Source organism: Papio anubis, chromosome 1, assembly GCF_008728515.1.
Source record: "Papio anubis isolate 15944 chromosome 1, Panubis1.0, whole genome shotgun sequence".
NCBI lineage: Eukaryota > Metazoa > Chordata > Mammalia > Primates > Cercopithecidae > Papio > Papio anubis.
The window spans coordinates 41,883,083-41,895,834 of NC_044976.1; the positions used below are offsets into that span (position 1 = coordinate 41,883,083).

At 52.5% G+C, this 12,752-nt stretch overlaps 1 protein-coding gene across 14 annotated transcripts in view; it reads left to right on the top strand.

The window, feature by feature from the left end:
• The window catches only part of SZT2 (SZT2 subunit of KICSTOR complex), a 67,391-nt gene that overhangs the window by 33,522 nt on the left and 21,117 nt on the right, over positions 1-12,752 (top strand). For all 14 annotated transcript variants that reach the window (XM_009206628.3, XM_021940496.2, XM_021940479.2 and 11 more), the window contains exons 8-29: positions 1,552-1,762; positions 1,975-2,145; positions 2,569-2,803; positions 2,994-3,123; positions 3,920-4,062; positions 4,316-4,468; positions 4,595-4,709; positions 4,925-5,142; positions 7,000-7,215; positions 7,562-7,640; positions 7,889-7,983; positions 8,250-8,418; positions 8,611-8,725; positions 8,814-8,927; positions 9,145-9,315; positions 9,492-9,586; positions 9,828-9,951; positions 10,054-10,218; positions 10,303-10,507; positions 10,773-10,888; positions 11,010-11,256; positions 12,479-12,620. In XM_009206628.3, the coding sequence (XP_009204892.2) occupies positions 1,552-1,762; positions 1,975-2,145; positions 2,569-2,803; positions 2,994-3,123; positions 3,920-4,062; positions 4,316-4,468; positions 4,595-4,709; positions 4,925-5,142; positions 7,000-7,215; positions 7,562-7,640; positions 7,889-7,983; positions 8,250-8,418; positions 8,611-8,725; positions 8,814-8,927; positions 9,145-9,315; positions 9,492-9,586; positions 9,828-9,951; positions 10,054-10,218; positions 10,303-10,507; positions 10,773-10,888; positions 11,010-11,256; positions 12,479-12,620 (3,429 nt within the window). The remainder of the gene's footprint in view (positions 1-1,551; positions 1,763-1,974; positions 2,146-2,568; positions 2,804-2,993; positions 3,124-3,919; positions 4,063-4,315; positions 4,469-4,594; positions 4,710-4,924; positions 5,143-6,999; positions 7,216-7,561; positions 7,641-7,888; positions 7,984-8,249; positions 8,419-8,610; positions 8,726-8,813; positions 8,928-9,144; positions 9,316-9,491; positions 9,587-9,827; positions 9,952-10,053; positions 10,219-10,302; positions 10,508-10,772; positions 10,889-11,009; positions 11,257-12,478; positions 12,621-12,752) is intronic.

Here is a 12,752-nt window from a genome sequence, read left to right on the forward strand (position 1 = left end):
TCGAGAGCAGAGCAAGAGAGAGAATGGTAACCAGAGGGAAGTACAGGGTAAAGGAGTGTTTTGTTTTGTTTTTAAAGCTAGAGACTTAAGCATGTTTCTAAGGGTCTGTAGTGAAGAAGAGTTTGAAAATAAAGAAAGGAAAAGGGAGGCTGGTGGAGTAAAGTCTCTGAATTGACAGGAGGGCATTGGCTTAAGAAACAGATTGAGGGATTCTTTTGGAGCAGGGAAGTGTCGTTTCTTTCTTTGAAACTAGAAAGTAGAAGTGAAGATGTAGATCAGCTCTGCGAAGGGCCTCTGATTTATCTCTGAAGTAAAAGGTGAAGCCGAGTACTGTAAGGAAGAGAGGCCAGAGTTGGGAAGAAGGAACAGTATTGAGGACTGCCCTGAAGGACTAGCTGAGTTGGGTGTCATATGTTTTGATGTGGTGCCAACCTACACAACTGTCAGTTTTTTCTGTTTGGGCACCACTGGCCAAGAACAGAGGCTGTGATCCTAGTTGGGGTTTTGAAGAAGCAGACGAGAGTGAAGAGGGCCAGGGATTTGAGAGCAATGCTTATGAAGTTGTCTGAATGTAGGGTCCAAGCTGGGTCGAGAAAGGAGGGTCAGGACAATGTGGATAGATTTGGAGAGAGCAGAGGTTCAAGGCCTGGCAGTCTCAGTGAGGTCAAAAAGCAGCAGCAGGAGGAGGGTGGGAGGAACCTAAGGGTATAGTGCTGTATGTAATCAGTGGGTTGTGGTATTTTGAAATTGCAGAGATGAATTTGTTCCAGGTGAAGCCAAGAGCCAGCGTGTAGCCTACAGGCAGGTGAGCGGAATAGAGAAAGTTACTGGAGATGAGAGTTAAGGAACTGAGAGGGCAGGGACTTGAATGAGTCATCTGGAGCAGGTCTGCGAACACTGTCTGCAAAGGCCAGTTAACCTTTAAGCCTTGTGGACCAGCTCTGCTGTTGAAGCGTGAAAGCAGCCATAGACAATACAAAATGAATGTGTGTGGCTGTGTTCCAGTAAAACTCAATTCACAAAAATAGGTGATGGACTAGATTTGCCCCTCAGGGTATATGTAGTTTGCTAATTTCTCATCTACAGCTATTATATTCAAAATGTAGTCCACAGACTAGCAGATAGCTTGTTTGAAATCCAGAATCTCAGGCCCCACCCCAGACCTACTGCAGTTTAACAAAATCCCCAGGTGTTTTTTATACACCCTGAAGTTTGAGAAGTGTTGATAAGCTGAAGCCTCTCAGGATGATGACAGGAAGTCAGTGAACCAGTTGCCAAAATCTTTAGTGAAGGAGGTGGTGGGCCTGGTGGGCCATTAGGTATCGAGGAGGAAGTGCAGAGGATGCTGTGGCTGGTTAGCATGGGCATCAGACAGAAGAGCTCAAAGAAGGAAAGACACAGACAGTGGTCTGTCCTAGGAAAACACTGGCTGGCTTCCCACTCTGTGGTCCAGGGAATGGGAGCAGCCACCTAGCCCAGTCTCTTTCTCTCCTGTTCTTCCTTCTCCTGTGCCTCTGTCAGAGCTAGGTCTTCGGTTGCTCACTTTTTCAGGTGGGAGGAGTTTACTCTTATGACTGCAGTTTTGGCCATGTGCCCAATGTGGAATTAATGAAGTTCATCGCAATGGCAACATTCGGCTCCTACCTGTCCACTTGTCCTGAGCCGGAGCCAGGCAACCTGGGTCTGACTGTCTACCACCGGGCGTTTCTCCTGTATTCCTTCCTGCGCAGTGGGGAAGCATTGAACCCTGAATATTACTGCGGTGAGAGGCACACTGAGGTGGATGTGGGAAGGAGGGAATGTAGAATGGGCCCAGAGATTATGGTGCCCTGGAGTACTGAAAGTGTAACTGGAGCTGGCTCCACTGGCACTGTTACCTCACAGTGATTTCAGCATAGCTCCTTCGCCCTACAGATCTGTCAGTTAGTTGGCAGATAGCCAGTTTCTCCTTCCCCATCCCCACTGATCTTCCAGGCTCTCAGCACCGACTGTTTAATGAGCACCTGGTCTCTGCAAGCAGCAACCCTGCCCTAGCCTTGCGCCGGAAGAAGCACACTGAGAAGGAGGTGCCAGCCGACTTGGTCAGCACCGTGTCTGTGCGACTTCGAGAGGGCTACAGTGTCCGAGAGGTCACACTGGCCAAAGGTAAGGGTCATTAACCTGCTGTAATCCCACAGATCTCTCAGGAATTTGTGTGTGGGAAGACCCACATGTATCACACATGAAAGAGTGTCACCATGAAAACCTTATGGCTTGAGACAGTGGGTTTTGAATTGTCATCAGGGCTTAATTCTCTTAGCATGGAGCTTCCCAATTCCATCTCCTTTTGACCAAGGTGAACCAGCTGAGGGTGGTGTAGGGTCCTGAACTTGGCTTGGTTTTCAGATTGTTTCTACAAACTTGTGTTTGTATCAGTTGGCCAGCTCTAGGCCTGAAACCTGTGGAATCATGCTTGGAACCTTTGGCAGGGCTAGGTTCCATGAGATAGGTGGGGGTTTCAGATAGAACTCAATCCCAGGCGTAGAGTCCTATGCCTTCTCCTAACTGGCCCTCCCACTTCTCCCTAAGGAGGGTCCCAATTGGAGGTAAAGCTGGTGCTGCTGTGGAAACACAACATGCGCATTGAGTACGTGGCTATGGCACCCTGGCCTCTGGAGCCTGAGGGCCCTCGAGTAACACGGGTGGAAGTGACAATGGAAGGCGGCTACGACATTTTGCATGATGTGTCCTGTGCACTAAGGCAGCCCATCCGTTCATTGTATCGTACCCATGTTATCCGGCGTTTCTGGAACACGCTGCAGAGGTCAGTGAAGTCATCACTCAATGAGTGCTGCCCCATTTGTTGTGTGGAGGGACAGATTTGTGAAGGTGGGAGCTGGGGAGCATCACCCAGAGAACCAGGCTTATATCCAGGGTCCCAAATACCCCTAAGGCTCCCCTCATCTGCACCCAGCAGAGTCAGATATGGCTCAGGCCTGGCCCTTATTCTACAGCATCAACCAGACAGACCAGATGCTTGCCCACCTTCAGTCCTTCTCCTCAGTGCCTGAGCATTTCACACTTCCTGACAGCACCAAGAGCGGAGTGCCACTCTTCTACATCCCTCCAGGCTCCACCACCCCGGTGAGTAGCTCTGAAGTGTAGTAGCCCCATTTCATGCCAACTTGGGTTGTACAGCGTCTGGAGCCCAGGACCACCACCTTCTATTGCTTTCTCTCTCACGTCTAAGGCACCTAAACCAGAAGCCCAAGCTTTAACCTTGAGAGCTTCTCTTCTCCCTCACCCTAAGGCCCCAGGGAAGAGGAGGATCTATAGAGACAGGCTGTCCTGAACAGAGCACAGGTGGCAGAGGCAAAGACTCACACAGTGTCTGGGTGGTGGTATCCCAGGCCCAGCAGACCATGAGCCCTTGCCCCATCTCCATGTGGCATACTTTGGGCTCCCCCAGTCACCTTTACCTGTGTGCATCCACCACCAGCCACCATGAACTGTGTACTTCCTGCAGACCACAGCTTCCTTGGTCCTGTGCTATCTTCACACTCAGTCCATGCTGTGAGCCTAACACTGATGGGCAGGTGGCTTATGCTAGTATACAGTGGCCACATCATGAGGTCCTGCCACCATTCGGTGGCTTTTCTCCCAAGTCAGTGACATAAGCTGGGCTCATGGTTCCATCCTTCTCCTGGATTCAGCTTTAAAGGGCTACACAGTCTGTCCCCGGACTCAGTCATCCAAATCTAGCCTTCACAGTGGAAGCAGTTTTTGTCTCCACTGTGCTTTGTCTCAGGCTGGGCTGTAGCCTCAAGCCACTGCTGTCTCTGACTCTGAACGGAGTTCACCCATGGTTTTGTTCGCTCTTTGCAGTTTGTACCCTGGTCCTCTACAAATGCTCATATAGTGCTGTCCTTCCTGTCCCCAGGTGCTCTCCCTCCAGCCTAGTGGTTCTGACTCATCCCATGCCCAGTTTGCTGCCTACTGGAAGCCAGTGCTGTCCATGGATGCAAATTCCTGGCAGCGATGGCTGCACATGCATCGCCTGGTGCTAATCCTGGAGCACGACACGTGGGTGCCCTTAGGGCTGGGCCATAGTTGGGGTGGAGTATCGGGGTTGGGGGATAGGGAATGATGGGAAGGGGAGCAGCAGATGAGCTCTTACCAACTGTGGCCAAGGAAAAACTATAGCCTTTTCCTTGCCTCCATGCTCATCAGTCCCCATAACCTCAGGCAAGGCCTAGAAGAGACAGATAGTAGTCTATTCCTTTTCTCCAAGACTGGGGCCGGGAGGTCTAACCTCAATCCACACCCCTCTTCCTAGACCAATCCCCAAGCACTTGCACACCCCGGGCAGCAATGGGCGCTACAGCACTATCCAGTGCAGGATCTCCCACTCCTCCCTGACCTCTCTGCTTCGGGACTGGAGCAGCTTCGTACTAGTCGAGGGTTATTCTTATGTCAAGCTGCTCTCCAGGTGGGCAAAGTGATGTCCCCTCACCCCCGCCCCCTCATCCCATGTGTCCCTCTAACCTCTAACCCCAGACCTCACTCCTACTTCCTGCCAACCTCAGACTGCTCACTGACTCCCATTTCTCCCCAGTGCCCCAGACCAGCCCCCCTCCTCCTTCTACATGGTCCGTATCATTTCCAAGGCCCCATGCATGGTTCTTCGCCTGGGTTTTCCCATTGGCACACCAGCACCGGCCCGACACAAGGTGAGCTGGGCCCTGACTGACTCTGACCAAGGAGCCCTGGGGTGTAGACTAGCTCCCTCTCCCCAAACCCCACAGGGCCAGGTCCAGTAGAGGGAGGAGTCCCCAGACCAAGGGAGACCTGGAGAAGAAGGCTGTGTCTCACCTTGTCTGTGGGCCCCTTCTCCCAGACCTGTAGGAGACGGGAGTAGGAGGATCTGACCACATTTTCCCCTCAGATTGTGTCAGGCTTGAGGGAAGAGATCCTGCAGCTGCGTTTCCCTCACCGGGTACAAAGCAAGGAGCCAACGCCCAAGGTGAAACGAAAAGGGCTAGGGGGCGCTGGTGGGGGCAGCTCTCCCTCCAAGTCATCCCCCGTGCTGGGGCCACAGCAGGCCCTGTCTGACCGGCCCTGCCTTGTGGTCCTGCATAAGCCACTGGACAAACTGCTCATCAGGTTGGTACAGAGGTGTGGAAGGGTGTGGCTTAGTGGGGTATGAGTGGTACAGAGGTGTGGCATGGTCTGGCTTGGCAGGGTATGAGTGCTACCACACAAAGGAAGAGTGTGGCTTAGCGGGGTATGAGTGGTACAGAGGTGTGGAGGGTGTGGCTTAGCGGGGTATGAGTGGTGCAGAGGTGTGGAAGGGCGTGGCTTAGCCTGGTATGAGTAGGTGGTACAGAGGTGTGGAGGGCGTCAGCAGGGTATGAGTGGTACAGAGGTGTGGAAGGGTGTGGCTGAGTGAGGTATGGGTAGGTCAGAGGTGTGGAAGTACGTGGCTTAGTGGGTACAAGTGGTAGAGGAATTGTGTGGAGGTGAAGGCAGCCTGGTATGGAGTCAGAGAGGTGTGGAGGTGGCGGTGGGTATGAGTGGGTATAGGGTATAAGAAGAATTAAGCAAGTGCAAAAGTATAGAATGTAAGAAGGAGTGTGGCAGAGGTAAAGTGGTATAAAGTGTGGAGGTGTGAAAGCAACAGGTATAGGGAAGTGAGTACAGAGGTGTGGAAGGTGTGGCAAGTGGGAGATATAAAATTAATTTTCTAGAGGTGTGAAAAGAGCGGGGCTTAGCAGGGGGTATAAGTAGATCAGAGACATAGAAAGAAGTGAAACAGCAGGTATGGAGTAGGTCAGAGGTGTGGAAGGGCGTGGCTAAGCTTAGCAGAGTATGAGTGGTATAGAGGTGTGGAGGGTGCGGCAGCCTGAAGGCATGAAATGAGTAGAGGGTGTAGAAGGTGTGAAGCGGGGTATGGTAATTTTAAGAGGTGTGGGCATTAAACAACCTGGTATGAAATGGAGTCAGAAGGTTTAAGGGCATGCAGAATGGAAGTGGTACAGAGGTGTGGAAGGGCGTGTGGCAGGGAGTATGGAAGTAGGTTAGAGGAATTAATGGAGGTGTGGCTTAAGCGGTAGGTATAGGAAGTGGTGATACAGAGGTGTAAAGAAAGAAGCGTAGCGAGGTATAAGTAGGTCAGAGGTGTGGAAAGGTATGAAGCAGTAGGGTATAAAGGTTAGTCTTAAGAATTAATAAGAGAGCTGTAGCGGGGAGTATGAGTGGTAAGGGGTGTGGAAGGGCGTGGCAAGGTATAAATTGGTGAAGGTGTGGAGGGTGTGGCTTAGCGGTAAATGCATAGAGATTAATAGAAATTAATAGCCATGAGAATATTAAAATAAGTATAAAGTCATAGAAAGCTGATAAAGTCTCGTCATTAGAAATTAATGGAAATGCTTGATGCAAATAAGTCAAAGTGTAGACGATGCCTGCTGAGTATAAATCTTAAAGTGTGAGAGGAAAAGGTCTAACAAGTCTCATTAAATAGAATTAATAGAAGAAATAACAAGAGAAATATAAGTAAAATCCCTAGAAAGTAAAAGGTACAAAATAAGTCAAAGTGTAGAAGAAATGCTTTCGCAAAGTATAAATTAGTCAAAGTGTAGAAGAAACTGCTTTCATAGGGTAAAAATAAAGATATGGGCTTGTCGGCTTAGTGGGGTATGAGTAGGTTAGAGGTGGGGAGGGTGTGGCTTAGCGTGGTATGAGTGGTACAGAGGTGTAGAAGGGCGTGGCTTAGCAGGGTATGAGTGGTACAGGTGTGGAAGGGCATGGCTTAGCCAGGTATGAGTGGTACAGGTGTGGAAGGGCATGGCTTAGCCGGGTATGAGTGGTACAGGTGTGGAAGGGCATGGCTTAGCGGGATATGAGTAGTACAGAGGTGTGGAAGGGTGTGGCTTAGTGGGGCATGAGTAGTACAGAGGTATGGACGAGTGTGGCTTAGCTGGGGATGAGTAGAGATCGCTGGGGAGTTGTCCCATTTCCTAGGTATGAGAAGCTACCCTTGGACTACCGGGCACCCTTCTTGCTGACACTGGAGCCACCAGGTCCACTGCCCTTGGTGTCAGGCCGCTCAGCCTCTTCTAGCCTGGCATCACTGTCCCGCTACCTCTACCATCAGCGCTGGCTTTGGAGTGTCCCGTCAGGACTGGCCCCTGCGCTGCCTCTCAGTGCCATTGCCCAGCTCCTCTCCATCCTCACTGAGTATGTCATCCAAGTCTGCCAGGCCACTCAGGGCAAGGAGAGAGCAAGTGTAGACTGGGACACTAGCAGAAAGCCTGTAGCACACACTTCCCCTCTAATTCCCAGTCTCAAGTACAGAGCACCATTTGCTACTGCCCTCCCTGTCTCCTCCCATCACCCGATTTATTTTGGCCTCTCTCATCCTCATTGGACTTGTTATACCCTGAGGGACCGCCAGTTTGAGCAGGGCCACCAGCAGACTTGGCTCCTTGAGGACTGCTGGGAGGTGGGTGTGTGTGGGGAAAGCTTGTAGTCTCAGTGTCTCTTCTCTTATCCTGGCCTTGCCTCGGCCTTTATGGGGCTTCAGAGTCCGACTTTCTGAAGGATTCCACTTTGCCTGCAGTGGAGAAGGAATCATCAACATGGTTCTGGAGCTTCCAATTCAGGTATGTGCCATCCCTCATGACACCTCCCTGCCAAGGTCTGTCATAATCCCAGGGACACTGGCCTCTGAGCTGGGTTGGGACTGCTGGAAACTCTGCCTCACAGGGACAGTGTGGCCAGAGGGTGCGAGGTTTGAGGCTGCAGTCAGGACAATGTGGTGAGGGAACTGAAATTCTGAGGGCCAGAGCTAAGCCAGGCCAGATCTCTGCCTTGGCTGGGATTTGCCCCAGATCTCCCATTTTGCCCACAGAATGAACCACCAGGGCAGGCTGCAGCTGAAGAGAAGCACACCTGTGTTGTCCAGTATATCCTTTTCCCCCCACACTCTACCTCCACCAAAGACAGGTGAGACAGGCCCTCTGTGAGGGCCACCTCCGCAGAGTCACCCTTCTCCCCACCATCCCCTAGAGGTCTGGCTCCCATATCCTGAGATGATCTTGATCCCAAAGTCAGGGAGTGGGTGCGGTGTTTAGATGCTTCATCAGGCAGATGCTGGTCTGGGAAGGTCTTGTGTGACTCGTGGCTGCCCTCTGTGCCTGCCTCCTTCCCTCCATGAGGTCTGTTCCCTGCCATGAGGCTCTGCATTGGACTCAGAGCCCTTCTTCCTTTAGCTTCTCGACAGATGATGACAACGATGTGGAAGTGGAGGCCCTGGAGGGAGACTCAGAGCTCAATCTGGTCACTGAGGTGTGGGTGGAGCCACAGTATGGGCGAGTGGGACCCGGCCCTGGAAGCTGGAAGCACCTCCAGGACCTGACATATTCTGAGATCCCACAAGCTGTGAGTGTCCTCAGAACAGTACCCCGACCTCTCTCACTGGATTGGGGTGCCATCTCCTTTGGAGTACTGCAGTCTGTGGGCTTCCTGGTGCCTCTGAATGGCTGGGACTGTTGAAGCTTCCTGAAGAGCTGGAACCCAGGGTATCCTGGGCTAAGAGATGTTGACTCCTGACCTCTGATGTTCTTCCTGTAGCTCCATCCACGGGATGCTGCCTGCATAGGTTCCATGCTGAGCTTTGAATACCTGATACAGCTGTGCCAAAGCAAGGAATGGGGTCCTGTGCCCCCAGAGCCGAGGGTCTCTGACGGTGAGTGAGGCAGGCGGCCCACTGGTGGAGCAGGGGAGTGGGTAGAGTAATCAGTGTTTCACTGTGTCCTGTCTTTCCTCCCTTGTAGGATTGGATCAGGGAGGAGACACCTGTGTCCATGAGATCCCTTTCCATTTTGACCTAATGGGATTGCTGCCACAGTGCCAGCAGCTCCAGATGTTCTTCCTCTTGCTTGCCAGAGGTGGGTGAACCTGGTACCCTTTCACCCCACACCTAAAGGGCCAGCAAGCCTGGAAGTATTAGAAAATAACAAACAGATGGGTCAGCAAGTGAGCAGATGAGTGGCGGGGGCAGGAGGAGCCCATGAGGCTGAAGGAGGGGCCTTGCTGGTCAGGGCTGAGCCGGGGGCACCGGGCAGCAGGAGGCTCTTGGTGCTGAGCAGAGTGTGTGTCGGGCAGAGCCAGAGGGTGTCCCTTTCGCCGAGGGGTCCTGTCCCGCCAACGACATGGTGCTGTGCCTGCTGCACAGCTGCCTGGGGCAGGAGCTGAGTGACCGGGAGATCCCACTGACACCCGTTGACCAGGCTGCCTTCTTGAGTGAGGTGCTGCAGCGGACCTGCCACGTTCCAGGTGAGTTCTCCACATCCTCCTGACACCAGACCCTGGCCCAGCCCTTTTCCCCCACCCTCACAGGGTGATTTCTGTCTTTGAGTTTTGGCCTTCCCCTTCCTCCCCCTTTCTTCAACCCAGAGTCCCACCTGTCTGCTGGCTCTGCCCTCTTTCACCCATCTCTACCCTGATTGTAGGTGCCGAGGGGCCACTACTAGGGGTTCATGGGATCCTGAAGGAGCAAGCATTCGTCAGCACCCAGGCCACAGGAGACTCCACCGTTACTTCCCTGGTCAGCACCGATTCTTCTCCCTGAACCCTTGTCACACTGACCTCCTTCTAGCACCACATCTTCAGGCCCCAACCTTCTACCGCCATTGAGACTAAGTGGCATCTGCCAGTGACAGAATGCCATCATTTTCCATTGTCCTGGATCTTTCAAGCTGTACCTGAGTCAGCTCTAGGGTGGAGGAGGGGAACAGGGGTTGGACATTCCCTTATAGATTGCTCTAATTTCTGTTTTTCTCTTACAGAGAGTAGGTCTTCCTGAAACTCTCAAGCCTCTCATCTCTGCCCAGCCCCCTCAGTGGCGCTGCTATGCAAGGCTTGTGAACCCCCAGCATGTGTTTCTGACTTTTCTCCCAGCTACCTTCTCAGGTGCCAGCCACTGACCTCCTCACGAACCCCCTCAGATACAAACCCCTGAGCTCCCGCACCAGCCCACCAGGCAGCTCTGATTTATTGTCTCATCCTCTTCAGATGTCCAGCGTCTGGCTGCCTGTGGCCTGGAGGGACCCCCTCAAGAGGAGACAAAGCCTAAGTTTGGGGATTGGAGTGGGGCTCCCAGTCTGAAAGATCTAGAAGGAACTGGGGTCAAAGCTACAAAGTCCCAAGTCCCTGTCCTCAGTGTAACCCTGGCTGATGGTAAGGCTGCCGACTCAAGGTGGGCAGGAGTGGGAGTGGGAAACAGACAGGGCTGGAAGACCACATGACACGTTTTCTTCACAGACAATGTCCAGAATCAAGGAGAGCTAAGCCCACCCTTCCGTCGAGACTTACAGGCTTATGCTGGGCGTCAGGCTTCCCAGACTGAGAGTACAGATGGGCCCCGGACCCGGTGTCCTGTCTACATCTACAGCTGTTCACTGGAAGCGCTGAGGGAACAAATGATTGGCATGCAGCCCCCTCAGGCGCCCCGAGACCTCATCTTCCGGTGAGTGCCTTCAGTGTTGACCTATGTCCTCGCCGGGCCATGGCTCCCAGCCAAGAAGTAAGTACACACTAATGGGCATGGGCAGGTAAGTTGCCACATCCTGCTGGCTCCTTGCTTGATTTCCCCCAGCAAACCCTTGAACTTGTTAGGCCATGAATACACTTGATATGTGTCTGTAGATGATCCATTGGAGTGTGGATGGCTAATGAGTCTGAGGTATCACTTAAGAGAGTTAGTCAAGCTCCATTTTCCCTCCCCTTCCTAGGACTCAGTTCCTTGACCACCCCTCCCCATCCTCAGCCTGGATGGAGCCCCGGTACAAGGAGGCAGCTAACCATTGTGCCCTACTGCAGGAGCATGCACAGCGGTGCTATGTCCGTGGTGAGCAGGAGGGCGGTGGGAGGGAGGAGTGGGGCCCTGGGGGAGATACAGGGATTACAGGGTGGGGATTGGAGAGGCCATTCCAGAGCTTGAGCCTCATGGCCCCTTCCACTTCCATCAGGGCTATTCCGTAGCTTGCAGCAAGCACAGAGTGTGACCTCCCAGGATTTGCTGACAGCGGTAGATGCCTGTGAGGAGCTACTACAAGAAGTAGACATCACTCCATTTCTGCTTGCACTGTGTGGCCACACTTGGGGTTTGCCTCATGCACCCCCAAGCCCCGGGCCTCTCAGCCCTGGGCCCTTCAGCAGCAGCATGGAGGAGGGTGCTGAGCCTCGGGAACGAGCTATCCTAGCTTCTGAATCCAGGTTAGGATTGTACTTGAATGATGGATAAGGAGGTACACAGACCAAGTCCCTATAAACAAGGACTTTCCAGTCCAGGGGAATGACTGTCCAAGGTAGTATCTAAGCACCTGAGAAGCAGTAGTGCTTTGTCGCCGGCTCCCTGACTGCCATGCAGCCTTCCTCCCGCATTTGGCACAGGCAGCAGTCTCCCTCCCAGGCTCTCCCCATCTCCCCTGCTTTGGTGTTGAGTGATGAGCTGAGTCAGGGATAGGGAGTCCCCTGGTGCTAACCATGAAAGTAGAGACTTGTTCTGAGGACATCCACACAAGAGTAGGAATCTCCCCAACCAATCTGTGAATTTCCTGGGGGCCAAAACTGTATTTTGCTCACTGCTAAGTCCCCAGCTCACCTTAGGGGCTCAGTAGGTCGCTGTTGAAGGGAGGAAGGGGAGGAGAGAAGGAGAAAGGCAAGCAGGCAGACAGCTATGGGTCTAGCATCTGCAGTGTGTTAGCATTGGGGAAACAGAAGAACCAGAAGGACAGATATGCTGATGACTCCTAGATTGGAACTCCAGTCCAGTTCTCTCTTTGGAGCTCTAGATACCCACTTTTCATGCACCCCAAATGAATGCATTTTCTTCCCACTAACCCTTGATTCTCCACCTTTCTTCTTCATTCATGGTGAAAGATATCACCCTCAACCTAGTGATCCAAGTCAGAAAACTGGGAGTTATCGCTACTCTGTTTCATAGAAATCCCCATCCATTAAGAAATGTGAAAGTTAAGGCCAGGTGCAGTGACTCACTCCTGTAATCCCAACACTTTGGGAGGCTGAGGCGGGAGGATCACTTGAGCCCAGGAGTTCAAGACCAGCCTGAGCAACCAAGGGAGACTTTGTTTCTACAAAATAATTCAAAAATTAGCTGGGCGTGGTGGCACTGTGGTGGCCTGTGGTCCCAGTTACTCAGAAGGCAAGCAGTGATGGCACCACTGCACTCCTACCTCAGCAACAGAGTAAAAGCCTGTCTCAAAAAAAAAAGGAAAGAAAAAAGAAAAAGCAATATGGAGATTAGAGCCAAAATGTGTATATTGGTTCTCCTCGCCTCTTTCACCACCCATGCCATTATGCTAAGCACTCTTCCTATGGACAAAAAGGCTTCCTGTGCTGCTCCCTAGTTGGGAGGCAGGCTGCTTCAGAACTTGGTGGTTCTTAACACTTCAACATCCTTACCCCAACCATTCAGCATAGAGACCGAGGACCTAAGCGAGCCTGAGTGTCAGAGCACCCGTGTCCCTGGCAATCCAGACCCTGGGCCAGAGATCTCTCTGACAGATGTCTGCCAGCTCAGAGGAGAGGCCCATGGTGCCCTTCATAGCATCATCCAGGTGGGAAGCTTGGGCGAGGGTAGAAGAGGTGTAGAGTCCTGCCTGTGCAGAGGGACAGGATTCTCTCCTGGGTTGGTGGTATGCATGTGTCCTGCTCTAGGGTAGGGAGTAGTGTCCTGTTGAGGGGTGGCT